General features: G+C 39.2%; 1 protein-coding gene across 2 annotated transcripts; it reads left to right on the top strand.

Moving 5' to 3' along the window:
- phf24 (PHD finger protein 24) lies at positions 1–27812 on the top strand. 2 transcript variants are annotated; one of them, XM_085463299.1, is made up of 9 exons: positions 1–568; positions 9581–10002; positions 12787–12972; positions 17857–17935; positions 18496–18698; positions 19657–19823; positions 23169–23201; positions 24423–24500; positions 26454–27812. In XM_085463299.1, exons 2-9 carry the CDS (start codon positions 9583–9585, stop codon positions 26548–26550), a joined length of 1263 nt encoding a protein of 420 aa, XP_085319425.1. In that variant the 5' UTR covers positions 1–568; positions 9581–9582; the 3' UTR covers positions 26551–27812. The 2 variants fall into 2 exon arrangements, with proteins under 2 accessions (XP_085319425.1, XP_085319426.1); XM_085463300.1 differs by lacking the exon at positions 23169–23201 and having other exon boundaries at positions 2–568.

The following is a 27812-nucleotide window of genomic DNA, read 5'->3' as shown; positions in this document are numbered from 1 at the left end:
CCTGACGGTTCTGGCCAATCAACACTATCCAGGTTCAAGACTGGGTAGCCTACAAGTTATTAATCTGAATGATCAGGACTAAGTCGTCGGGGCACCCGGGAAGGGGAGGGGGGCTTCGAGATGGTCATAAATTTCTGATTTAACTCCACTGGCCGTCTGTGAGTCTGCACCGACGTCTCATCCTGCCTAAACTGAACTGCCAGCAGGCTGTGTGTCTCCTCAGATGCCGAGGGAGTAGCTCAGGAAGGAGGGTGGGTGAAAAAAAGAAAAGACAAAAAAAAAAAAAGAGGAAACAAGATTTCAGCACCGGAGCTGTCCGCGGCTGTCTTGGGGAAGACTCTATTCCTGCTAAAAGGGGGAAGAAGCTGTAAATTTTCTCTGTGTGACTGTGAGGGCAAGGGATAATAAACTGCTGTGCCATTCGTCTCCCTGCGGGGGTACCGACGAACGAGTAAAGGCTCACATACTTCATTCGGGCCAAGTCTTGCCATGCCCGACGGCCACGCTTGAGTCAGGAAGGATAAAGTCGCCAGAAAGTCGCGGTGAACAGCAGCCTTTACCCTTTACGGTGAGTCAACGTATATAAGAGCCGTTGCTTTTCTGTACCACTTTGTAAAATGTTGCATGGGGGGAAAAAATGCCAGTCTTGATTCAGATTTAGCCGTGACTGAACTCGCTTAAGGTGGATTTGCGGGGAACCCTGAACACAGATGCGTGCATGGGAAGCATATTTAGGTCAGCATTCATATGGGTGTGGATGCGCGCCGCGGTTGGCATCAAACTAGAGAGTTCTCATTGCAAAGCCTGGTAGCTCCGTCTGCTCATTTCATAACAGTGCACCAAAATCAGCAGGAAACGAGGGTGAAAGCAGGGAAGTTCTTGGACTACAGCTGGTGCACGTAAAATATGTTTTTTTTTATGATGGGAGATCTGCAACTAATGGCACAATTAAGTCATCTGGAACTCATGCCCCTCTCTGTAGCAGACACTCTTTAACTGTAGTTTGCCGTCTTCAATTGTTTTTCCCAGCACTGCCCCACTCAGGGGAGCATTGCTGTCCATCAGTCTTTGTTTACAACTCATACGTCCGAAAACAAACAAGCCAGTTTCGGTGTTAACCCAGGAGGCAGTGCTGCACCTCGTTCTGTGGCAGATCTCTGCAGCCTGACCTGCTTCACTGCCGCCTGTTCTGTGCTTATTCAGAGCCTTTGAGAGCATCGCTGGCTCAGGCTCTCTGGCTGGCAGAGCCTGAATGCCAACATGATGTCTCCCGTGTAAGGATGCATTGAGATTTAAATTCCACCTCCATTCAGACACCTCTCTGTTTCCTTTTTTTTTTTTTTTTTTTTTGGCCGTTCACAAACTGAATTTCAAACCCCTATATGCATTTGCAGAGCCATAAGATGGAGAATGTTTTAGATGGAAGAGAGAACAGACAATGAAAAGCCAGAGGGAGAACTGTTTGGGGTTTTTTTTTTTTGGGGGGGGGGGGGGGGGGGTAAACACAGAGGGGCAGATTTCTGGTTGAAGAACTGGATCAGGATAGGCCAAGAAAAAGCAACAGAAACAACTTTAAGCTCTTTGACTTGATTTAGGTTCCTTTCTATGTCCTGGTGCACGTACATCTGCGTATTTTAGATGAGTGTTAATGATTTCACTCACTAGCTCTTACAGGGATCTGGGTGAACTCGTTAGTGTAATTAGTTCCAGATCTTTGCTTCCCTGGTCTGTGGGTGAGGTCTTCAGCTAAAAGCGGATTCATTCCCACGAAAAGGCATGCTTTGTGGTGCCTCCATTGAAAAACTCTAAGCCCCCCCTCAACTGAAACAAGGAATGAAAAGGAGGGCTGGTTGGGATTCTAATCAGCACATACCAGTGACATCCAACAGCTTTGGGAAGAGAATCCTAGCACAAGAGAAATGGCACATACAGTGTAGCATCCTTGTAATGCTTTTATGATGGAGAATGCACACACACGTAATAAGGAGACATACAAATGTGGCTTGAAATTGTGTCTATTTGTATGATTTTGAGCTTTTAGAAGATGGTTAAATGCATAATGGAGAAAGAACATCAACATTTTTCTTTCTCTTCAGTTTTGCTATTTTCTTTAAAAGAACTGGATACACTAAATGTTCTAAGTTTGCACCATGCCTCAAATGAAACAGTCAAGAAAAAACAACAACTCTTTGGTTGCTCACAAGCTAACAAGATATGTTCACATTGGAGCCGTAATCTCTCTCTGCTTCCAAAGGATCCATCCAAAACAGCTGAAAGCTTTGATATAAATTATCGGATGTGATATTGTCTTAAAAAAATGCTTTTATATATTAAACTGGGCAAATATAATTTGGTGAGTGCACCCATTATTATGAGTGGATTATATCCTAGCAAGTACCGCCCACCCCCCGTCTATAAAAATCATCCTATATTTGTAGCCTTCTTAAGCGATTAGATGTCCTGCCAATGCGAATCAGTGCCCGTAAAAGATTACTCTTTAAAGATGAAGTTGCTTCAACTAAATTGCTGAACATCCCATACTGCCACATAGTACACCGATCTAACCTGAGCTTTCAGCATCTTCTTGGGATTCTTAGAAAATAAAATTAATCAAACCTCCTTGGAAGATATGAATATAACGGTCCAACTTACTTCACCAGTATTAACTTAATGAATAATGAATAAAAAAAGACCAGTTGTGCTTTATCACAACTATTTTTCATCTTTATCTGTAGACTGTTTTTCCTCAGTCTAATAAATGGCTGCTCAGTGAGCTCAATAACCTACACATGGTGTCACTTGTATAGCAGAAGACTTAATTCCATTACAGACTTTAATGTTGGCCTGTGCCTACAAGAGAAAATTGATTCTGCTTTAAATAAACATTTCACAAATTCTATAAACACAGTACCATCACGGATAAATGGTGTGGTGTTACTGCTGTCAGTGGATACTCTAGAAGAAGTTAGGATGTTTTGCCTGATGTGGCGTGGGAGTGTTAAATAAATGCATGAAGTGTGGACACTTACAAAAAAAAAAAAACACTCAGAGGAGTAGAATAAAATCACAAGGATTTCAAGAGCACTTTGGCGCCACCTCCCACTGAAATTATCAATTTTTAATTAAATCAAGATGCTCCTGAGAGAATCATCATTTCAGGACTAGTCATAGTCATTTGCCAACATGAATCGGGAGCGGAAATGCACAGTTGATTTTTCTAGGACTCAAATATACATAAAATAAACAAAACAGGGAAATAAAATTAACATATAGGTAAACTCCCCTAAACCTGGCTTTTGTATGGACAAAGGCAGGATATATCACATAAGACCTAAAAAAGACCAAACTGCTGATGTACTTCACTATCTTCAGAATATTCTCACACAGTACAAGATTTCCTCAGACATATATGTCAAGTTCTGCTCTAAGGAATGGCCCTGTTTTACGTCCCTTTGGTCCAGATCTTTTTTTATTCAGGGGCATTTAAATCATTCAGAAAGGTCCAGGAAGGAGAGCAGAGTAGCCGAGGCAGTGGCTCCTGCAGGAGTCTAGTGATCGTCAAGCCTGAGGGAGTTTTATCCTGCTCGCTTCTGCTTGTATTGGCCATCAGATGTAATATAGAGGGTGAATGTGGGTGACTGCTGAGCCTTAGTGGAATCACTTTTTAATACAGTTGGCACCTGAAGGGGGGTTAAAAAAAGTCAATAGGTAAAGTAATATAAGCAGTTGAGTGAGTAAAAAGGTTGTAAACAAGTTGGTGGAGCTCATCAACATTTTCTAAGCAGTTTTCTGTTTTCGGGTAACGACAAATGACAGCAAAGCAAATGTGTAGTCAAGTCAATTTGTGGTTAATTTACCTTCATTTTGTCTATTTTCAGCAGTGTCACTACAAAATTATAACTTTCCTTGTAGCCTGAAAAAAAACCCAGTCTGACTCGCATGGATCCTTTCAAAGATGATTTGATGTAGATATTTATAGGCAAGGTGTCAAAGATGAACCCCCCCCCCCCCCCCCCCCCCCACACACACACACACCAAAAAAAAGAGATCATCTCTCTCGTGAGTATGACGCAGATGCAGGTGTTGAGCTTCACAAATGTAACCGACAGCCGGGCAGGAAGAGGGCTGATTGGTTTGACAGGCTTGTGGTCCAACGCTTTGGTTTTTTTTTAGACTTGCAAGGTGAGCGAGTGACAGGTTAGTCAGCTCTATCTAATGCACTATGGTATCAAAGCCAAGCGCTGACCCATTTCTGTCAGAATCAACTTGCACATGGAGAAAAAAAAAGTATTTTTAAAATTCATAAGCTAACCTGAAAATGACAAGGTCTTCTGTCTGCACATGCGCTTGCTCATCAGGAGTGGCGTCAGCTCCAGCATTGTTTGGAGAATACAAATGCTGAAAACAAAGAACCTGACCTCTTCTTTCCTTCGGCAATATATAATTTGCATACAAGTGTAGAAAGCTATCATTACTTTCCTAAACCCTGGACTGGGTTGTGGAGTTTATTGATGAAGCTGGTAATGTTGTGATCCCTGTGTTTCTTTCTCTTTTGTTTCAAAGTACAGGTAGACCGTCACTTTGGCCGTTGTAGCATATTGAAATTATGCACGCTTTTCATAGATGGCATTGATTCGATAGAGTGCACAAAAACCTTGAGTCTCATATAAGCATTTAGCTTATTGTTATTATTACATCCCCCCCCCCCCCCTTCCCCCCCGCGCCACTTCTGTTTATGAAGCTTATTCACTTTGCTGGCCATTACACAACAATTTGTTTTCTGTTGATTATGCCATTAAAAGTGGCATGGCCTGTTATCTGCACTGCACAGTAGTTGAGGATCCAGCTGAGGATCCAGCTGTGCTAGCAGCATTTAACCAATGTATCAGTCATGGTATGGTTATTTTAAGCCTTGTCCTCAAGCATGCAAAAGCTATTAAACTTTTTTTTTTCTTCCAGCAGCGTAAGCATGGTCTTTGCAGGCATCTCTAGCATCTAAAAGCTGTCACTGCCTTATGCTGATGCCAGAACCGCTCTGAGCCTGAGTGGAAAGGTCACTTCAGTGGATAATTAAGTCCTCATAATAGTCACGGTGCCTTCCTCTGTTATGATCACCACTTCTCCTCTAATTATATGTGTTCTTTATGAGCAAGTGTCTTCTTCAAAGGCTTTGATGCAGTCAGGCTGTTCAAAACATATCTAAGCTATTGTATTATAGCGTTCTTGTTTGAATATTTCTCTGATATTTCTTTTTTCAATTTTGAGGTAAACTGTAACAATTTAAGGACTGTGAGGGTTATGGTTAGGGTTAACAAAAAACAAAAAAAAAACCCCACAACTATGATAGAAATATTAAAAGGGTTTTCTAAGGTGGAAAAGTAGGTGTATTCAAAAAAGCAAAACTGAAACAGACGTTATGAATAAATCATGACATGCATTATAAATCAAACAGGGCATATTTTCTTCCCACTATCTTAATTATTTTCTGACTTTTGAAGTTTGACTGATACTGCACTGTTCAAGTGCATCATGCTGTTGCATCCGCTCAGTCATGCCAAATGGAGAATGAATATTCAACATCTGCACAGTGCTAGCACACGGACTAAATATAACGGACTAATATATGCTCATATGTATTTTGTTCAAATAACAGATATAAATGTAAGATCGAACTGGTGTTTGATGTGATTGTTAAAATAGTAAGTTTTAAATTCTTTACCACACCCACCATACATCCTGTACCAATCAATCAGTTGGACACACCCAGGAGTCTATATAACTCCACCCTTTGGGCCTGCTAGGCCTTTTACTGCATGTCTACCAGAATGCGAACATAGGACCTCGTAAGTTAAGTAGACTCTGCTTAAACCTTTAATTACCTGATTGCCATGCAATGTAAATGGATAGTTCATCAGTTGAATGTTTATTTATTATATTATACTAAGTCCTTGTATTGTTGCCTTCCATAATGGAAAGACAAACTCCAAAATGGTGGATGCATTAGTCATGTGGTATTGTAATTTGGTTTGATCTTTATTTGTAATTGTCATTATTTTTATGTATAGAAAAAACTCCCAAATCATCCATCCATCCACCTAATCATCCCTTCATTGAGTCTTCCAATTCAACATCAATTGTTTAAATGTGCCACCACATCAGATGTTCTGTCAGCAACAACCACCACCTTTATTCTTGTTTCTTCAGTGATATTTTTCAGTATGTTGACAACTGTATTTATTATAAGTTATTTCACTTTGATGTAATTGTTTCCCTAATCCTTGACAGCAAGCATGGAGTCTAGCACAAGTGCCATATTGGAGAGATAAGCAGTTAAGAAAAATGTCAACTACAACCATTTAAAAAAGAAACTGAACGCAGAACCTTTTTAGTCTAACCCCATCTGTAGTAAAAGACAACCCACTGAGCTTATTGTTATCCCTGCAGTTATGGTGCTGGCTATTCAGTATTCTGTATGCCAGCAGAGTATTTTAATGATTGTGTATTCTCAGCATGCTTCGGTCATTTATTGGGCTTGAGGAGGGCACTGTACCTAGAAAGACGGCTCTTCTAAATGAAGTGCTTGTCCTTGAGGAAGACAATGTGTCCCAAAATCTCCCACTGAACTTGGGAGTCAGTAGACATAAAACTCACATGTCTAATAAAATGAGGTTTTCCAAGCAGCAGAGAACAGTCTCCTGATTGCCTGCAATTTTTTTTACTTTTAGTACTCCTGAGCACCAACTCCATTTATTTTAGATTTTCATAAGCATGCTGAGATTCAAAATTATACATGATTTTTGGCATTATCCCAGTGGGAAATATTTCAGGTTATGCATGATTTTTGGCATTTTCCCAGTGGGAAATATTTCAGGTTATGCATGATTTTTGGCATTTTCCCAGTAAGCTTATATAGCATATGCTAAATAAACACTACTGTTCTGATGGGCTGCAGTTAATTAATCTCTGCAGGGATGCTATGCCTCAGATGAATTGACCTTTCACCACTACTTAGTGCATGCCATCCAAAACAAAATGGTGTGCTTCTGTTTGTTTGTTTTTCTTTGTACATTTGAAAACTTGATTTAAATGTATTCTAAATTGGTTTTCTATTTTGCTAAATGCATGGAACCATAAAGAGTGAAGCTATGCTGAAATGGGCACAAGCAAAATGAGTGTAGTTTCTGGAGTCTATGAAGCATGGGTCCCATAGCAGTCTGACGACATAAGGCCTGACAGGCTATTAGTTGTAAGCTAGGAAGGGAGAGAGGGGAATGACTCCTATTTCACTTTCATAAATGTGATTAAATTTCACACAAGCACTTAGTGTATGTGGAGCATGGTTGGATGGGATTGTATTTCAGAGCAAAAAACACATGTCCCAGAAGTACCTTGTAATCAACTTGAATCCACAATGCCGCCCCCCACCCCCCTCCCACAATAATGCAATTCAAGGTTGCTTCTCTTAAGTGTAAATGAGATCTCGGTCTGATTTTGCTGAACACTCTACCACATCTTACGGTTCATGATTTCACTAAATGTGTTTAGGGATTGAAAGTATTCAGTATTAAGTTTCCTGGAAATGGTGGAGTTGTAACTTGGTTCAGACTTGATCAAACTTCAGGATGTTGAGGTCAGTCCGAATGGAAATTGAGCTTTGAAGCCTTATTGCTACTACTGAAAAAGCTGAGAACAAAAGCTACTGCAGAGAACTAGAAGGGATGCTCACTTAAAAATGCAACAAAAAAGAAAGTAAAACTGGAGAAGAAATGACAAAGTCTGAAGACAGGCTGAAGAACAGGTTGGTAACAGGTGGTGGATTAACCAAGATTGTGAGAGAGGCACCAAAGCAAAGAAAAATCAACAGACTCCAAATTAATGAACACGAATAACAGAACAGACAAAAACAAACTATACATGGGCAAAGACAGAAATGCAAACCCTCACAAACACGAGTCAAGTGAAGTCTGTTAAAAAAAAAGTTGTCTTTCTCATTCTACTGCAGGAAAAAAAACACTGCTCTCTTGCAGTTTTCAGAAAAGTCAAAGCTGTTGCACTTTATTTAGGGTTGATCATAGCCTCTGTGTCATGAACTGGGAGACCTTTTTTGTATATTGGGTTTCAGGAAAAAAACTATAGTCTGAATGGGCAAAATCTCATTTAAAACCTGCCAAAGGGGTGAAGTAATTCCCCCCCCGCTTTAGGAGCAATAAAGTTGATCTTATCTTATTTTGAGTAATTTTATTTGGTGAAGAGGAGTGCTGTGCGATATCTACAGCTGGCTGAAGGCAGCAAGTTTTGGTTATTTCCTTATATATAAGAAAATTACAAATGAGTGAAGCAATTTATTGATTTATGTGCAAACAAACATGGAAATGAAGTATATGAGGTAAAATTATATGCAATTCTAATAAGCTTGAAAGTCAAAATATGGTTGGAGCAGCTTTATTCTTCAACACAGCCTGAACTCGCAACCTTAATGTTCAGGAATAGTTTTTCAAGCTTCTTAAAAGGCATTCAAAGCATTGAATGTTGGTTGGCCCAACATGTTTACAGATGCTTGTAGATATGTTTTTTTTTTTTTTCTTTCGACCTCTTCTATACATGTTGATGATGATTTGACAAACTTTTAGATTCCTCAATCCATAATACCCATTACCACTGATTATCCACTTGTGTAATTCGGTATACCTCTGCCTTTTAACAGCCACCTTTCCTATGATACCAACCTGCCTGTGCCCAAATGATACTCTGTTTTGTCTCCACTCGTCTGATTTTCTCAAATTTAGGATCAACGCCATATCATGCTGAGGTGCCAAGTTTTTAGCTAATAGCTCTCAGAATTTACCTTTTAGCAAAAACATTATTTTTATATCTGTACATTACAGTTCCTTAATATCAAAGATATGTTCATTTCAAAAGTGTCAACTTGTATCATTTTTGACTCTTTTTTTTTTTTTTTTTTTTTTTTTAATGACCATAGCTTGGATATGAGGAACTGTAATGTATAGATCTCTTCAGTGATATGAACTAGGTGGCTTGTGAGTAAAAGCAGTGTAGATACATTTCGTTATGCATTGTCAAACATGTACCATCATTTCAAGGTGCAGAAGGACCGATTTGGATCCTTAAACTTTATGAAATATGAGGTTAAGGCTTTTATTTTTTATTTTCCAGTGAATTGTGGGATCTGCTTTCTTCAGCTTTCTGTTTATCTGAATCATGTAAATAACACTGCACAAGGACTGAACTTTTTCTTACCGAATGATATAGAAATGTGGGAGCCGGAGCAGATGGTCAGGGTTTATTAGTAATAAGGACAGGAGTTCAGGGAAATTGCTGCTGATTGAATTAGATTGGCGCTAACAGGAAAAACTAAAGACATTCAGTAACTGCAAGATCTGATGTGCAGAGATATTTCCATGGGTTGATTTTTAACAAAATATGAAGTGAAATTTGGTGCCATCTGTGGGCTTGTAGCTGGTGCTATCAATCACTTGTCACTTACAAGTCAGTTTTGGGGGGTGATAATTATTTTGTAACAGTTCCTCATTTTATTCCTTCTACTTTCATCTTTCTACAGCAATGGGAGTGCTCATGTCAAAGAAGCAGCAGGTGGAGAAGGTGCAGAAATGCACCGCTGTGGTCTCTGCCTTCCAGGCGGGCCTTAAAGATCGTGCTGTCACAGTGAAACAGGCAGAAGGGCAAGTGGAGGAAGGTGAAGGGCATGCCAAGACCAATCCTGATGAGAAAAATACAGAGGACGCAGTGCAAGAGGAGAATGACAATAGCGCAAGTCCATCAACTTCCCAGCAGGCCTCAGCGCCAACGAGAGACGAGTGTAACGTCAACCAGGAGGCTTGGTCGAGGTTACGGGATGGGAAGGGAGTAGAGCCGGAAGATCTTGACAAGACTCATCAGCTCACACCGCCTGCTTTTGTGCGACCCAAAAGGGAACCTGATGATGACCAGCCTATAGAAGTGGACCTGTATAAGAAAGAGGAGGTATTAAATAACAAAAGTCAGTAGTAGTAGTAGCAGCTAGTCTTTGTCATATATTAAAAAGTAAATAAATAAATGCATAAAAAATCAAATAAGATGGTTCACAGTTGTGGGATTAAACGGATGACTACAAGATGTTAAATAATCTCTATGGCAACAGCAGGTTATTATATCTGGTGACCTGTTTTCTTCCCTCACATTAGGCATCATGATTGAACAGCACAGGCAATCCATAAAGAGATTCCTTAGCTTTATCTAAACATCCTTGTTGAAGGTGAGAAAGTATGAGTTTGAAGTTGTTTGCTGTTGGGCCTTTAATAGCTACACAGGCTGTGATGTATTGTGTGTGAGGGCTCTTCACAGTGAGCATCCTGTAGGCGGGCTGCTTTGGCTGGCTCTGAGAGGTGGCCATATTCAGGGTGACGCTGACTAACAGAGCATGTAGTTCACAAGAGCAATGGTCCCATCAGGTTTTCTGTTTAGAATAAATAAACATGGCTTCAACTTACTGTACTTACAATCCCGCACTAAACATTTATCTTGCAATAGTAATAGATGTGTCTATTGGAATGTTAGAAGACTGATACATGAGGGTCATAAATACTCGGACACTGACTCATTATGTAACACTCTTTTTAACTTTATTTTAAGAGTAGAACATCTATTTAGTAAGGAAAACTTTGCATATACATATACTGAAATCTAAAGGGACAATTCAGTGTCAAGCAGCCGCATGGCCAGGTGAGGCCAGTTCTTGTTGTTCCATGGAAAATTAAGCAGATGAAAATTTAGGAATTTATTCCAAGTGTTGAACTTGCATTTGGTTTTCATTTTTTTTCAGTATACCAGTAAAAATAAAAACCTTACCTAATTCAGCTGGCACGCTCTTAAATAGGAGTGCACTGACAAGCTCTGCAATATCAAAAGGCTTAGAGAACCATAGATGTTGACTCGAGTGGGGAAAATCTCAAATTCTTTCTCAGGTTAAGAGAGACTTCACAACATTTAGCAGTTTCAAGCACTTAGTCAGTCTACTCTTTCATGAATGTAGGTACAGGGCTTACAAGATTAGACAAATAAAACGAAGGTTAATTTGTACAAGAATGACGGGTAGAGAAGTATGGAAAAGAAAAGGAAAAGCTCCAAACATGGCTTAGGCAAAGCCATGGCATAGAGCAGGGGTGCCCAACTCCAGGGTCTGTGTCCTACAGGTTTTAGATGTGTCCTTGATCCAACACAGCTGATTTAAGTTTTTAAGGTCTTTTTAGGTCTATAAATACTTGAAGAATTACATTTTGTAATGTTGCCATTTTATACTACTACAGTGGATTTTAAAATCGGACAGTCAAATTTTTATGGTGGCCCTGAGAGGCCAAACGGACTGCAACTTAAAAAAACACCAGAAATAAGAAAAATGCTGCAAAAGCACACAAAACACAACGAAAATAGGAAAAACGACAATGGAAAAAAGAAAACAGAAAAAGGAAAAAACAGATTTCCAAAAGCAAAAGTGAAGTGTTTCTGGGGAGACAATAACCCGACGGACCAGTTGCAGGAACCCAAAACACGGTAGGTGTGTTTTATCATGATTTATACTGATGACGGATTTTAGGCTAATAGTTAGGCTAACACACTTCTTATCTTTCCTCACAAAACCGATAAATCCTCCACTTCTTTTAAGTGTCTCCCAGCGCAATTCTTATATTTTGGTTCCTGCAACTGGTCCGTCGGGTTATTGTCTCCCCAGAAACACTTCACTTGTGCTTTTGGAAATCTTTTTTTTTTTTTTTTTTTCCTATTTCTGTTGTTTTGTGTGCTTTTGCAGCATTTTTCTTATTGCTGGTGTTTTCTTACGTGACAGTCCGTTTGGCCTCTCAGGGCCACCATAAAAATTTGATTCTCTGATTTTAAAATCCACTGTAGTAGTATAAAATGGCAACATTACAAAATTTAATTCTTCAAGTATTTATAGACCTAAAAAGACCTTAAAAACTCATGTTAGACAAAGTCAGTTGTGTGCCAATTTTTGCCAGGCTACTGCTTCTACTAGATGAGGGTCTTTTTAATTGGTGCCAACTGCAAATGTGTTTATCTCCCAGACAAGTGGTAAGTTTTCTTTTTGGTTGAAGTACCATATTGTGCATGTTTGCAGTGTTACTTCATTCTTAGAAGTTATTATTTTATAGAGAGGCTTGCTGAACAGTCATCAGGTCAGATAAGGTTCACCATATAAGAGGGAAACTCTTACTGAGGAATATGACAAGAGGGATTTGTCTATGGCCCTGGCAGCATTTTTATAGATGTGTAAAAGTACCAAGAAAACTTGCAATGTCTTTGTGTTTAAAGCAGCCAAGCATTCAGCAGTCATTTTCCCTGGCTTGACAGCAGAGTGCAGCCTGGCTGACTTTACAAGGAGGTTGGCTAAAAACCGACACTGAACACATTAGACAGCATCATAGGTAGTGATGTCCTTATTTGAGCCTGAGATGGACAGTTAAGTGCTGTACGTGACACAAACTACATTATATAATACCACTTCCACCACACTCCTACCACTGATGGACTGATGCTTAATTTCTTCTCGGTAACCTGTTACATAGAGGTTTGGTTAATGGGAGATGAAGAAAGGACGTCAGGAAGTTTAGAAACTACATGTTAACACAATTGCAGTTATCAGTTTTTTTTTTTTCTAAATGAGGGGGGGGGGGGGGACACTACATTTCTGTGAAGCATGTAGAACTAGAAAAAAAAAAAAGCTCTGTCACTGATGCAATCTTTCTCCTGCAGCCACGAAGCGATGAGATGTGTGACGTGTGCGAGGTGTGGACTGCTGACGACCTGTACCCTTGCAGGATCTGCACTCGGGTATTTCACGATGGCTGCCTGAGAGAGCTGGGCTACCTGCGTGCTGAAGCTTTGCAGGAGATGAGAGATACAGCCCACACGGTTACTGGCTGGAGCTGCTACTATTGTGTAAGTCGGGGCTCGTTGCTAAAAACATTCAGTGCTTACAAATGCAGCTATTTTTGTCATGTTTGCAACATAATCACAAACTTAACTAGTTTAGTATTAAATATATATATTTATATATATATATGTAATAAACACTAAAGGCCAACCAGTTCTTATTTGCCAGTCATTCAGAAAAATCTGAACTGCTATCCATTCATCTACTTAGCTGCTTGTCTAGTTTGGGATTGAGGAGGACCTGAAGCCTATCGCAGTTGTCATGGGATGAGAAGGTAGAGCCTGAACAAGCTGCCTATTGGAGAGTCATTCATGCTCACATTCACACTTGAAACCAATTTAGAATCACCAAGTAACCCAACATCTCTGATGCCCTTGCACAGTCCAAGCTCCAAAACGGAGATTGGACATATATTGGTAAAGTAGAACATTAATTTGTTAAATTTGATAATGGCATAATTTAGTAACATAATGAGCAAGTTATAGAAATATTTGCAAACTCAATCATTGAAATGTCACACTACTGGTGTGAGAACACATCGACTGGTTTTCACTGTAGCTGCTTGAGGTATCATTCTGACAGCAAATATGACTTGTCACGTCTGGAAAAGCTCAGGTGGAACTAATACAGTTAATGATGCCTCTGTTTCCTTTTAGTGTCACAGACTGTGACTTAGTGTATTAATTAAGTACAGCTGAGTAAATTTGCCAGTTGTCATTAAAGCTGTTGACAACAACTGTTGCTGCCTTCAGCTTTCAATTCCTGCTTGTTAATTCATGTCAGATATAGAAGTTATGGTTGAAATGGTGGCTTTTGCCATGTTAAAATCAGTCTTGTGGTAGGTTGTGGTTTTCTACATGTGGTTAGATTGCATATGGAATAGTCCACAATACGCCTTTTGTGTAAAGGCATGTGGAGAGCATAGGCTAAAATCGGCAATATCATTTAGATCATTACACAGAAGATGATGGAGATGGATTTGATCCCACTTTGTGGCAGGCAATAGTTAGAAGCACTTATCATATTCACAAATTGCAAGTCTCCATAATTTTATGTCTAGATTATTACAGTTAGATTTCATATAGACTGAGGCAATGTTTTGGCAGATTTTTCTGTAATTCAAACAATAAAACAAACGGCAGTTTCTCATCAGAAATTCAGTGCCAGTGCCAAAACCCACGACTCCCCGATGACCCCGTGAGAGGCATAATGCAATCTGTTTTAATTCAAGCGTAAACAACTAAAGAGCGCTTTTGCCAGGGGACCTTTCATAGCAGAGTAAGGGCGCCATAGCCCCGAGAAGCAAAATCACATGCCAAAGTTGTGCAAGAGGGATGTTTTCACACAATCTGCGAGAGGACGCTGAAAGGTTCGTTCTTTGGCTAGCTTCTTCAGTGTGTGAGGAATGAGGGCGGAAGGAGACAATTCAGTGAGGGGGCGGGAGCAATGTTTTATTTAAATTGTAAATTCTAGTCCTCCTAGCCAAAGAAACCAGTTATTTTGTTAGTGTATCAGTCAGATGTTTCAAATCCCCCTCCCCACACACACCCTTCTATCATATCTGACATTTAATTTCACACAGGCACTACAGGCTGCTGCTGGCAGATGGACTGAGTTCCCTTGAAAGTGGATTTACAGTCTTCAAAGTAGGCGATTGCAATAGTGGCTTAGTTTCAGTCGCGCAGAAGGATTGGTCTGTGGATATAACTGACCCGTCTTTATAGCACTTTGATGCTTGCAACTAGGCCTGTATGGTCCATAACTTCCACATGGGGTCATCTACAGGAGTTGTGTTCATTTATGCATGTGGAACAAAAGCAGTAACTTTATTCATAATTTATTATGAATTCACCCTTTTGCAAGTTACATGTAATAGGGAAAGGCTCTATAGAGCAATTCTGATTCTAGAGCAATGTCTTTTGACTCCTGTTCTTGATGAGATGCCAGTATAAGGGATCATTTATCCAAGACATGGCAAACTGCAGTTTGTTTATTGTATTTGCCGTATTGTATTTTCCCACCTCTTCTCTCCTGGCACCTCTTGATTTCTTCAAGTAGCTAGGTATGTGGTAATGATTCTCGTACTCTTACTACCTCATAAAGTGACTGCATTACAAGTAAACCTTTCAGATCACACGGTGATCGGAGTCATTAGTAACAGAAATACTGTTTATGAACAGTATTCCTGTTCATATTTATAACTTCTTGGGTAAAGGGCTTGCTGATTATTTAAAGTTGTCTGCAATAACACATCACCAGCGCATCATTGTATTTTTTGAACAGGACAGTCTCAGATAGCTATTTATGCAATCTGCCAGCATAAGATTAGAAAGTGTTATTTTTATACCTTGTTCCCTGCAGGCCTTTTGTCTCCTAGAGAGCTTTTTTTTTTTTTTTTTCTCAGATGCTGCCAGTAGATGTTGCATGAACCCTTAAATCTATTTTAAATTTCCTCTGCACATTATATTGGATGACAAATAAGACATCTGTAGCTGATGGGCAGTTTTATTGCTCAGCGGACAGCTGGTGTTACTAAAGGTAATGCTTGATGCACATAATGGCTTACAGATGCACAAAAATGTCTTGAAGACAAAGGACACAGTTTTAATGATTAAAGCACAATTTGTTTTGCCTCCCACGTTGATTTTTAATTGACTCCTTGAATGACAGACACATGCAAATAAATAGATATGAACATGTATGAAGTTAATTGCAAGCTTATTAAGGTGCAGCAACCCCAGAGCACATATATCAATAAGCTATATCAATACAATAAGTGAAGCATCTCTTTGGCTTTTTCTTATATGCAGAAGTTGGTGAATGAAATTAAATTTGGAGAAACTGACACCAACCTCAAAATTATGATTGTTTCTGATACCTAACATCAGGCAAAATCTTACAGCAGGAGCTTGCCTAGAACAGTACACACATTAATATCTTCCTTTCCCCACAAAGTTTAATAAAATTTGGATTAGCAGTTTTTGCTAAACTCCAAAAACAAACATGGCATTTAACTTCACACAGTCTTTGTGCTGGATTGAAGTGGAGGCATTTGGTGGAGACGATTTGCACAGAGTGCAATTTGCATTTCAGACCCAATATCTGATTTTCTGTGCTTTAGAGGAGACGGATGACTAATGAAACTGATTTTTATACAATATTGATTCAGAATTGGCTGTCATTTGTTGAAATATATCTGCACAGACAACTGAATAGCACATACCATAGGACACAAATCCACACTGGAAGAAAAGTACAAAGCATTGTGAAGGAACACAAAGGTTTTTTACAATGTGACACCAGCGGAGCTTTACTGCACTGTCTGGCTGTAGCTCACTCAGGTTAGACACTTTGTAGTAATAAGCCTGTTAAAATTGTATAGCCAGTGCCACAAGTTTAAGCAGGACGGAGTGTCCCAGACTGGAATGACCAACAAGACCAGATGTGCATAGTTTGAATGAATCGGTCCAATGAATGGAGGATCTTTTTTAAATTAGTGACTAATTTTGTCAGTGGGATTAACTGTTTAAGTGGAACCGCCCACTTTCAGCTCTTAGATATTTATAGAGCCACAATTTCTATAGTAAATATGAAATTACATTTATTACAGTCCATACTTCCCTTCATCCCTGTGCTTAACTGCTTATCCATTTCAAGCTCATGAGGGTGTTTGAGCCTGCTCAAGCACCCCAGTGAGTGGAAAGTATGATACATACATTTGATCTTGAAATACAGACAGTAAGGTGATAAGATGATAGTTACTTTGATCTTGATTATAAATTGAAAAGGAAGAGAAAAATTAAGATGTTGTGCCCATGTTGACCAACCACTAGTGTCCTTTGCCCTTTATTTTTATATTAGAATGCATTGTTCTTACACTAACCATCCGATCTGTTTATATTTGGGGAAATGCAGATACTGGCAGGAGTGTTAGTCAGACTGATACTGAAACACTCAACACACTTGCTATACAGTAACTCATACTTTAATCACACTTGGCTGACATATGTGCTTTATTCATTTGGCCTTATTACATATACCATTTGCTTCAATTTGCCAAGCTTAAGGGTATTTTTTTCATCTGTTTTTCTAAGTGTGGGCGGTTGTGAATTTCATTTGGATTTCATAATGTGCCTTCTATGAAGCCCTGACAGATTGTAAGGGTGATGAAGGACCATGTAAACACACTAGAATTGGCTTATGTCAATAATCCCAAGGAGACTAAAGTTTGATCACATCACTTATGTGATAAATAATGTAGAAATTTAGATAGCAGCATCTTTTTTTGCTGATATTCGAACAAGTTGGGGAATAAAATGACTATCTCACATCTTTGTCTTTCCAGCTCTGGTTTTCTCTGGCCTGTGTGTATCTGGAAATCTCTTAATTTAAACAAAAAGTGCATAACTGTCTTTTCTCCTATTAAAGCCAAATTGCTTTTTGTTGACACATGGATTTAAGTGCTAACATCGTTATTTGTAAATTTATGAAATAAGTCATTGTGAACCTAACATCTGGAAAACCTCCTTTTATTTCTTTTAATTATGATGCCATTATGGAGAGTGACATAAAAGGCACATTACATGAATTACCCAGGAAACACTGAAATGGGTTCATTAGTCAAAGCTACATGCATGTAGCTAATTGCAAGGACTAGTTTAAGCATACTATGTTCATCCATCAAGCAATGTGCCACTTGCGATAAAAGAAATGGTCTGAGCATCATGTTACAAAGCGTAATACTCTGGCCTCATCTCACCTCCTGTAAAGACTTTCCCAGGACCAGTTTAAGTATATTCTCTTATCAAGAGTGCCAGCATGCCAATTGACTGTAAAAGAGACTGCATTAAGAGTAATACTCTGCTCTTCCCACACATCTCTTCCTGCAGGACAATCTCAATCTACTTCTCACAGAAGAAGAGATGTACAGCCTCATGGAGACCTTCAAGCAGTGCAAGATCATCCCTGGTGAGCTACTGAATACAGGTTAAAGATATTTGGTTTTGGTAGATGGTAGTAACGCTGGCCATGCAAGAACTTTAATACTTAACCTTTTATTGATATACTGTACGGGACAGCACTGTTGGTTGGTGCAAAGTTTGCAGATCTGATTATATAAAAAAAAAAAAATTAACGAAACCTATTATATTCTCAAGATGATATGACACAAATCACCATAAGACCCAAATTGGTACTGCCATTGCAGTATTGCTTTGCCACTGGTTGTACATGTCCGGAATGCTTGGTGATTAAAAGCAAAGAGATCCCAGATGAAATCTTGAGCACCTGTCTGGTCTGTGGTCACCTCAGACGTTTACTGCCCACAACATTGTTTCCTTGAGAAAGTGCATTTGCCCTCCACCCAGTCTACTTTGAAATGTGTAGTAGGCTGTGACTTTGCTGGATGGCAGTCAGTGGGAGGATGCTTTTCATTTTGTTGAAAATCACTCACCATAAGATGATGTATCTTGAAGACTGCCAGGTGACTAATTAGGACCTGTGTGATGAATTGTTCCCTGCTGCTATAGAGTCGTGCCTGGTGTCAGACGAGCTGCTTCAGTACCGCCACTTTGTATCCAAGCAGCAGTTTGAAAAGGACCTGACTGATGAGCAGGAAGAGGAAGTCTTGGCCCAGTTTGCTGCGCTGGATCCTGAGAAGAAGGGACACATCGAGTGGTCGGACTTTCTCTATTTTGAGTCTCTGGCAGTGTTAAGGAAGTTTCGCACAGAGGTATAGTTGTGGATTAAGGAAACAAGATAATTGGGATAAATCAGCACCGCATTTTTAAACTCTACCTGAACTGTCTTCTTCCACTACCATGACTCTTGTTTGGGTTTACACTCAGCCATGGCCTGCATAGCCCTGATGAGTTTTGTTGTAGAACACTTTAATTATACCTCCAAAAACCTTCAAAATACTCTATTCCTTGTGATATAGAAAAAATGCATATATAAATGTAATTAAATTTTACAGACTAAGGGAGTGTTTAAACAATAATCGTTGTAGCTGTTGATGAAATGATCTCATTTTTCAGTCTGAATCTAAAAACTAACTGAAAGGCAAAAAATGCCCAAAAATCTGGCTTGCATCCAACAGCTGAACTATTCATTTTGTCCCTTGACAATAAGTTATCTTTTTTGTTTGTTTTTGGCTTGACTAATTTCTATAAACAGGTATTTGCACGTGAAGTCTGTATGCAATGAACCTTCCTTTTTTTTTTTTTTTTTTTAAATCACAACCCTGTTTGTGCTGCAATACTGTGTGGAAAGTGGGTATTTTTCCTAAATGCAATCCTGAAGCTAACAGTTATTGTAACTATTTTGCAAGTTTTTAGCTTTTTGTTTTAATTTATTTTTCATGCATAAACAATGTCTGAGGATGGAGCCATGCATGATGAATAGAAATCTATTATCCCATCTGGATATCCCCCCCAGAGGCTAAGGCTGCAGACTAGCTGATGGTTCCCAGATTGTGGTTTGAGAGGTTAAATTTGAAGTTTGTCTGAGACTTTGGGGTAGTACGGGATGAAGCAATGTTGGCAGAATATGTCAGACGGTCAAAGTGTCACAGGAAATGACCAAGAATGGCTAAGATCAGCCCTAAAGTGTAAATTTTACTGAATTATAGCTGTTTAAATCACTAAAAGGTAAATGCTATTCTTACACTTCTTGGATTTTATTTTTTATAGAACTCACTGGTGCGTCTGTTAACTGCCAAGGAGAGAGACACTGCAAGGTCAGTGTTTCAGGGTCTGGATCTGGATAAAGATGGTGTAATCACACGAGCTGAATGCCGCCAAGCTCAGCAGTCTTGGTTCGAGAAGCTCAAGAAAGACTCGCAGTCCTGCAATGTGAGGTGAGTAGACCACATGCCACTTACAGGGATAATTGGAAGGAATTTAGGGAGTCATTTGTATGCAAACTGCAGATGGCATAAAAGGTCTGGGCACTTAGGGAATAGAAACAAGATAACATGAATGTGACACCCACCTCTAGTAATGCCATAAAGTCAGTCTTAAGAAAAAAAAAAAGTCTGTCTTAAGAATGCTGCTGCAATAATCTTTTATCCAAACACACAATATGACAGCATTTTGAATTAAACTACACCCACTGATTAGTTCTCTTTAAATGCCATACTCTTTCCCATCTTATAATATATTTCATTATTTATGTTAATGCATGAGATTAACCTTGAGATGTCTAGCTTCAATTTAAATTGTCCTAATTAGTTTTATGATGTAGAATTTTAAATGCAAAGATCAATCTTACAAAATGGCTTTGAAAAATAATTGAATTATGGATATTTAGTTAAAGCAATGTGCTGGGAGAAGAGCACAATGCTGGCGCTATGCCTTGGATCATGTGAAAATGCAGGGTTAATGGTGGGAGGTTTTAATCAAGCAGGAAGTGAAAGTTTAAGTTATAAAAAGAGCTTGAAATAAAACTAGCCCACAACTGAATACAAAGTCGGTACAATGAAGTATGGAATACAAAGGACTTGCACAGGACACAAGCTTCCCAGCCTGTGACTTATACCACTGTCATTGCCACCCTTCCTACCTCTTCATGTAGACTGTTAGGTCTTGGCATACTGTATTGCCACAGCTGATCCACCAAGGCACAGATGCCAAAGCACAGCTTGTGCGTATCTCTGTGATCCCAGTTGCGTCAGACGGAATGGCAATATTTGACACCCTAGGATGAAAACGTGTTGGTGTAAGGAGTACCTTGTGACGTTGGGCTCACAAAGACTTTAGCTGTCAGCCAACTTAATTTTCTTTTTCCTCACTCTGACAGAACTGCTATAGCCAATAGCATTAAATGCTGTTCCTCAATATAAATGGTTATGTCATGGTTACAACTTTGAATAAATCATCAATATAATATAATCAGGAGCTTCGGAGAAAACTGATAAATCTTTGGGATGCTGAAATTAATATTGGATACCATTGATTAAGCCTCAGATGGCACTACATTAATAAACAGCCTTGATTCTGTCATGGAAATCACTGGATCACTGGGCTCAGGAATGATGTGACTGATTCAGTGTGCCACAAATGCAGGTTAAAGCTCTGTGATGCAAAGATGCAACATTTAAACATGATCCAGAGCAGTCGCATCTTCTCTGGGATAAAACTCATTTAAAGTTAAAAAGTGTTTATTGGTTAGGTGAATTGAAATATGAAATTATTTTTGGAAAAAATGGACGCCACGTCCTCTCAACAAGAGATAAGGGGCCATCTGGCTTGCTGTCAGCACTCAGTTCAAAAGCCTGCATCTCTGATGCATCAGTGCCTCTTAAGATTGACATCTTGCACATCAGAAAAGGACCATCAATCCAGAAAGGTATATACGGTACACGTTTAAGAGCAACATGCTCCCATCTAGATAACAACTTTTGCAGAGAAGGCCTTGGCATATTTCAGTAAGACAAAGTGCACCTCTTAAGAGTGTGGCTAGTAGTCACTTTTAAGATGTCTGTGAGATCGAATTCAAAATGATCTTTTCCTAAAATCCAAAGGTTTCTCAGTTTAAACATTGTAATCTGTTTTTCTATTTTACAGAACATTCCAACATTTTGGAACTGGGGTTGTATTTACCTGACTGGATATTTATTCATTTATTTATTTATTTTAAATACAAAACTCTGAAGGAGCTAATCCAAACTGCCAAGACATCTACACTATAGGAAAGCTTTTCTCGTTACACAGTAGTGTTCATCATGTACATTTGCATAAAGATAATTAGTTATAACAATGGAACTTCTCCATAATTGACTTGCTGTCAATATTTTTTTATTATATGCAAATCAGCAAAGATTATGATAACATCCGAAATGAAGGAGAAATGTCAGTTAATGCAGACATCCAGTACTCTTCCTACTGCAACATTTGCTGATTACATAATTTGCATCTCATCATTCTTTGTTTCCAAGATAATGAGGAGAATATTGATTATCAAATAAGTCACCAAAATGTACAAATATTATTCTTACAGTAAAAACTGACTCTGGTTTGAACAACTATCCCCGTTAAGCGTTTGGGTTAAGATGAGCACTTCTTTGGCCACTGTAGAAAATCTGCATGGAGTGAAACCCCCAAATTTGTGCAGTGTCAAAATATCCAACTGTGGTTTCTTCTGATAACCATTTCCACAATGAGTTAAGCACACTAAATGTCATTGTTGCCACTGACAATGCATGACAGCACGTGTGGACTTTAACAGGACTGGGGTGTAATATTTCTTTGTCCTGGTGCAGAGAAGCTCTTCAGTTCAATTTCCCTTTAGCTCAGTGAAGACATAACAGAGGACTTCAAAGAAATTATTTTGGCGCTGCTTGCACCACTGCAACACTGAAAAAATGGCAAGAGTCCTTAGAATTAAAATATTTTTCTACATCTTTTTTTATTAAACATAGTACATTTCAATAATATCAAAAAAATATTTAAACTGAAAAATAACCCCATGTACATCAAAGGCGAGGTAATGTTTCCTTTATGTATACTGTTAAATAGAGTATTTTACTGTCAGTATGAGTCCTAAGTTTCTAACGCTGACATGGGCACATGGATAAACATGGATAAATTGCCTTTTGCAAGGCTTTATGTGAGACTGCATCAAAATTGAGTCACAATATTAGATATGTCTCACAACATAATGCAATCTAGTGTAACACTACAAAGTGCAAACTGACAAAGCTCTCTGACAAACAGTCATAACCTCAAGACAAGCAGTTTGTTGCTTGACTGAACTACACAGCTGATGTTTGTGTCCCCTTAATGCAGCGAGTAGCTTTATTTATGGTTAAAGTTGTGAGGAACCCCAACTAGTTTCCCCAGTAGATGGAATAATGAAAGGAAAATTGACAGTGTAAACACTGACTGACCCATCAGAGTAATAATGGAAAAAAAAAAAAAAAACTCTGGTGGGGTTACTTCTGTTTGTTTTACAGTGTATGTGCATCAGTCGAATACGTGTTCAGATGATTTTCGCATGTTAAAGATGTAACTGCCACATGCAAAAGTGCTTGACTGCAGGTCAGAAATGTACTGAAATGTCCTCAGATTTGTACTGTAATAAATGCACTTTCCATCACTGTCACTGTGTGCCTGCATGTGCTCGTTTACCACTTGATATCTTGTGCTGTCAAATCTAAGCTGTACCATTCCATCCCTCTCACCTATTCGGCATCCCCCCACAGACTCATGGGATTCTGCTCTCCTATGAATTGTGGGTGAGTGTGACTCAGCACTGCATGGCTTGTCTTTTTTCCCCTCACTTCAACATCCTTGAGCACTACTCAGTCAAGTATTCTCGGAGAATCCCTCAGTTTAGATTTAATGTGCAATTTAACCCTTGCTTCATAAGGAGCCTAAGGGAAGGAGAAACTCCAAAGTGTCTCTTTCTGGATGTAAAGCTACCATAGACACGTGAATCTCTCAAGTTTAATGAGACTGAGATGATCAGGTCTCGTTATACAGAGACATGGGTAATATTCAATCTGGCCTTTAATTATAGGGATTAAAAGAAATCCTTTTCTTCTCCTTAGGAGTGCTTCTCCTTAAAATTCTTACTTTTCAGAGCACATGCATGGAAGTTGGGTGAGCACAGTGTCCATTAGGGCAACCCTATGTAGTACAACCATATGCATTTGTGCTGATTAAAAAGCAAATATACTAAATGAAACAGAAAACTCTGCTCCCTTGGATTGCACAAATTCACATGCAATGGTGTAAAAGGTAAAATGAATTTTAGCTTCTGATGATTAAGCGTCAGAATTTATTAAGAGCTTCTAAAAAAATGACTAATACTTGTGGGAGACAGCCTCATGAAATAGGCAGTTGCAATGTTTTAAGAACCATATTTTATATGGCTTGTATAAAATCTTAGATCATTTTTATTTAGTTTTTTTTAAATCGCATGCGAACATCCTGATTTTGGATGGAAAAGCTGATGCCGTCAAACAAATCTCACTGCCTGGAAAGGACTGCATTAAATGATTTGCTGACTGGAGGAAAAACATCTCTAAAAAAAGCTAGTTAAGAAAACATATGGTTTGCATTTCTTCATCATATAAACACATTTCTTACATTTTGGAGACAAAATAAATGGGTAATCATTCATCATCAGCTTGTCAAATTAAGGGATACTGTGTAACCAAGCTCCATACATTCAGACTGCATTATACCTGGTACAGGTCACAAGTCTAACACAGATTGATAATTGGTTAATCATGGAATAAGATCTATATTAATTGTCAATGGAAATTCAGCTTAAAGCCTTAAGACTTAAAGTAGGACGTTCCAATTTCCCAGTAAGACCAACATAAGTGCCGCCACGTTCATCATAACATGATGATTTAACTTCTATTTCCTTCTTTTCCTCATAGGCAATGGCAGCTGTCTTATTGTTCATTGACTGCCACTTCATTTTTGACATTTTTTCTTTGGTACAGTATAAGTCATGTTGGCCCCATATGTGAGAGCAGTCCAGCCAGCTCTGGCAGTGAAAGGAGCAAGAATGACGACAGCAGGTTTGTTGCTTCTTTTTTTTTTTTAATATTTGTCAGTCTGTGGGTCAAAGTGATCAGTTATTGGAAAGTATATAAACGATTTTAGTAGATGCCAATTTCTGAAGTTCTTACAGGAAACCTTAAAAGCCTGCAGTAATTTTTACCTTAACTCATGCTTCTCACCAGTCTACACATGTCCATTGTGACCTTGGTGTGGTAAAAATCTTTCTTGGGCAGAAACGTAGGAGTAATTTTGAGTGAAACAAGTCAGCCCAGAAGGCTGCATCATGGACAGTGACGTGACCTGCCTACTTCCTGCTGCAAGCTCTGTTTCCAATGCAAATGACTTCAAATTCACTTTCTAAGCTGTCGCCAAGAGGTTAGGGTGAATCCTCTTTGCCATATCATGGCTTTTGAGACTTTGAGATTTTTATTTGCAATAATTGCAGCCAATTAGCAAGCTGTTCAGGCAGGCAGTGTTTTAGGATGAATACAAACTAGTGGAAGTTTCTTAGGTAGAGGTCTAACTGGGTTTTATATTAAATACAGCAGTAACTTCATTTGTAAGTTGTTTTTTTTTTTTTTCAAAAACCATGATGTGTAAGAATCAGTGTTGGGTAACTTACTTTAAATTAGTAATTTAGTTACATATTACTAGTTCTATCAAAAGTAACTCAGTTACTTCAAGTTACTCGTTACTTTCAAAGTAACTAGTAACTAACTAGTAACTAGCTTTTTACATCCAACACGAAAACTGCAGTCGTGGTGCTTTTGATTGTACTCAGAACTTGGAAATTCTGCCTTCTGAATAGGATGATGTAGGTAACACCAGACCGCAGATGAGCTGCATACAGGGCTGGACTGGGACAGAAAAATCGGCCCGGGCATTTTGACCGCCCCTCCCCCCTTCTTCCCAGCGCAAAGCACGAGGTTTGCATGCGGAGTGAAGCGGAAAAAAGTGCGAGAGACAGGGTGAGAGAAAGAGGGGGGGAAAAAACAACAAAAAAAACCCCATGGCTCGCGATAAGGAGCCGACTCGCGTCGCGCCGTTTTGTTCACGACAGACACATCACTGCCAGATAGACTGCAGGTCATAACTTCTTACCTGAAGTTCAGTTCACCTGACGCTCGGACCGGCGGCCACCTCGGGTCTCTGCTCCTCCTGCCTCCCCTTTCCTTCATCCACCTGCGGGCCTCCACTACTTGCTAATGTTACTGAATCTGTGGAAGCTCCGTGATAGCCACCACACGAAGTAGCGAATAACGACCCTATCTAAATCCCAGAAACGAGTAACGCGTTCCTGATTTTGGCATAATAACTAGTTACCGTGCTCGTTACCACAATAATAACGTAGTTACTGTAACACGTTACTTAATAACGCGTTAGTCCCAACACTGGTAAGAATGCATTAAATTAAGATTCCCAGACTAACCTGTGATTATTATTATTTTTTTCCATCATTACATGTATCAAATTGCAATTATTTAAGGACACCTGAGCGTGTGACCATATGCCACAAGGCCCTGAACTGAGGCGGGGGCCTCAGTTCAGTTCCAACCCCGGACCCCTTGGTGTCCCCATGTACTCTTCCAACCTTCCCGTCTGAAAAATCTCCACTGTTCTATCAAATAAAGACAAAAATGTCCCAGGAAAAAATGTCTTAAAAGGACCATTATCAGCTGGGCATATCAGTATTGTGAAAATACTGCTATGCAGTTCATGGTCATACAAAGTAAAGTACATGCAGTAGGACTGATCAAGAACTATAGCTCTTATGGTCACTATAGTGAGGTGCCAGGATGACTCCTATTGTGGTGTGGTGTATTATTTCATGGCATTCATTTGCAGTTACAAAGATGTACAACTGCTGGCTCTTGTATAGAAATAAAAAAAATGCAACACTATCAGCAAACACAATTAATTTTGTTCAACAATCAAATTTTTTTTAACTAAACTTTCTTTCTTTTACACAGGCCAGTGACCTGGGCAGACTTCCTGAGGGAGAGTGGCATCTATATTTTGGCTGCACGGCCTAATAGTTCTGCCATGCACATCAGACTGCCTCTATAGTCCAGGATCCGCTACTGCATTCAGCAGAGGGAGTGAGAGATGGAGGATGTACCCCCTATAGTCTACAGTTGAGTGAGGGAGGATAGACATGCTTATACAGTGACATGAGGATGGCAAGTGAGAGAACTGGATGAAGCAATGAGGTAGCAGATCAAGCCAGTGACAGAATCTCTCCTCCTCTGCATCACCTCAACACCACAACACTGACAATGCACGCTGACTGACACACCACAGACGCAAGTGACAGCAGCTGTCACAGGTCCCCACTCCAAAACCTGACAGCTTCCAACAAATGTGAAAGCTAGAACAAGTAAGACAACCCACTCACAACCTATTCAGCTGGTGATATTTCTTAAACTTTAAATGATCACGCACAGTCAGATGAGCACCTAGGATGATCACATGAGCCAACCTAGACTCTACAGCTCCATAAGACCCCTGGGTGGGCACATTTGGGTGTTGGGCTTCTACTCTTTCACATGTTCTTTCCTTTGGGCCCCAAAATGTCCTAATTATAACACCATGCAACTGAAATGGGATTGTGTTATGCACCATTAAAACTGTTAATCACGCCACACAGAAGCACATGCAAATTAATTTCTGGTAGTGTTTGATTTGTGGGAGGAGATTAACCACGCAGCTACATTAACGGAATATATATAAAAACATTGAAAGCTATCTGCATACATTATAAGAGAACTGCTATATATACCAGTATAAATTATCATGCATTTAAAAAGATGTATTTATTCCTGTATCCTCTGATGTATCCTGTTTTCTCCATTTCACCCATGAATCTGTGTTCACGAAAATGCTAACTGTGAAAGGGAAAGAAAGCTAACCCTGTAAGTGACATGTATATACTGCCATATAGTGCATTTTGGTATTATTCTCTGAGCTGCACTATAACAAGGTGTAAATGCCACTCCTCGTATTCTAATGTCATTATTTGCACTGTAAGAATGAGATGTAGTTGGAATATTGTGACATAATCACTGTACTGAAAGACTGAGATCTGCTGGAAAAGTTTGTCCTTTGCTAATATGCAGAAGCACTCTTTAAAAACTGCTATGGAAAACGAGATGAAATTATATAATGTAACAGATTACACGATAATTTTAAGGCACGCGATCCTGCCCCTGAATCACTAGAAACCTACTGTAATGAATAGGACATTATGTAGTGTTTATGCCATGTAATGGAGGTTTTATGCTGGGTTCTTTTGAAGTAAATAAAGTATGGTAATTAAATCAAATTGTGGT

This window comes from Copadichromis virginalis, linkage group LG7, assembly GCF_057382275.1.
Source record: "Copadichromis virginalis isolate Kocher_CV1m ecotype Utaka linkage group LG7, C_Virginalis_male_GT1.1, whole genome shotgun sequence".
NCBI lineage: Eukaryota > Metazoa > Chordata > Actinopteri > Cichliformes > Cichlidae > Copadichromis > Copadichromis virginalis.
The sequence above is the reverse complement of the archived record's forward strand: the minus strand, read 5'-3'. Positions and strand labels throughout refer to the sequence as shown.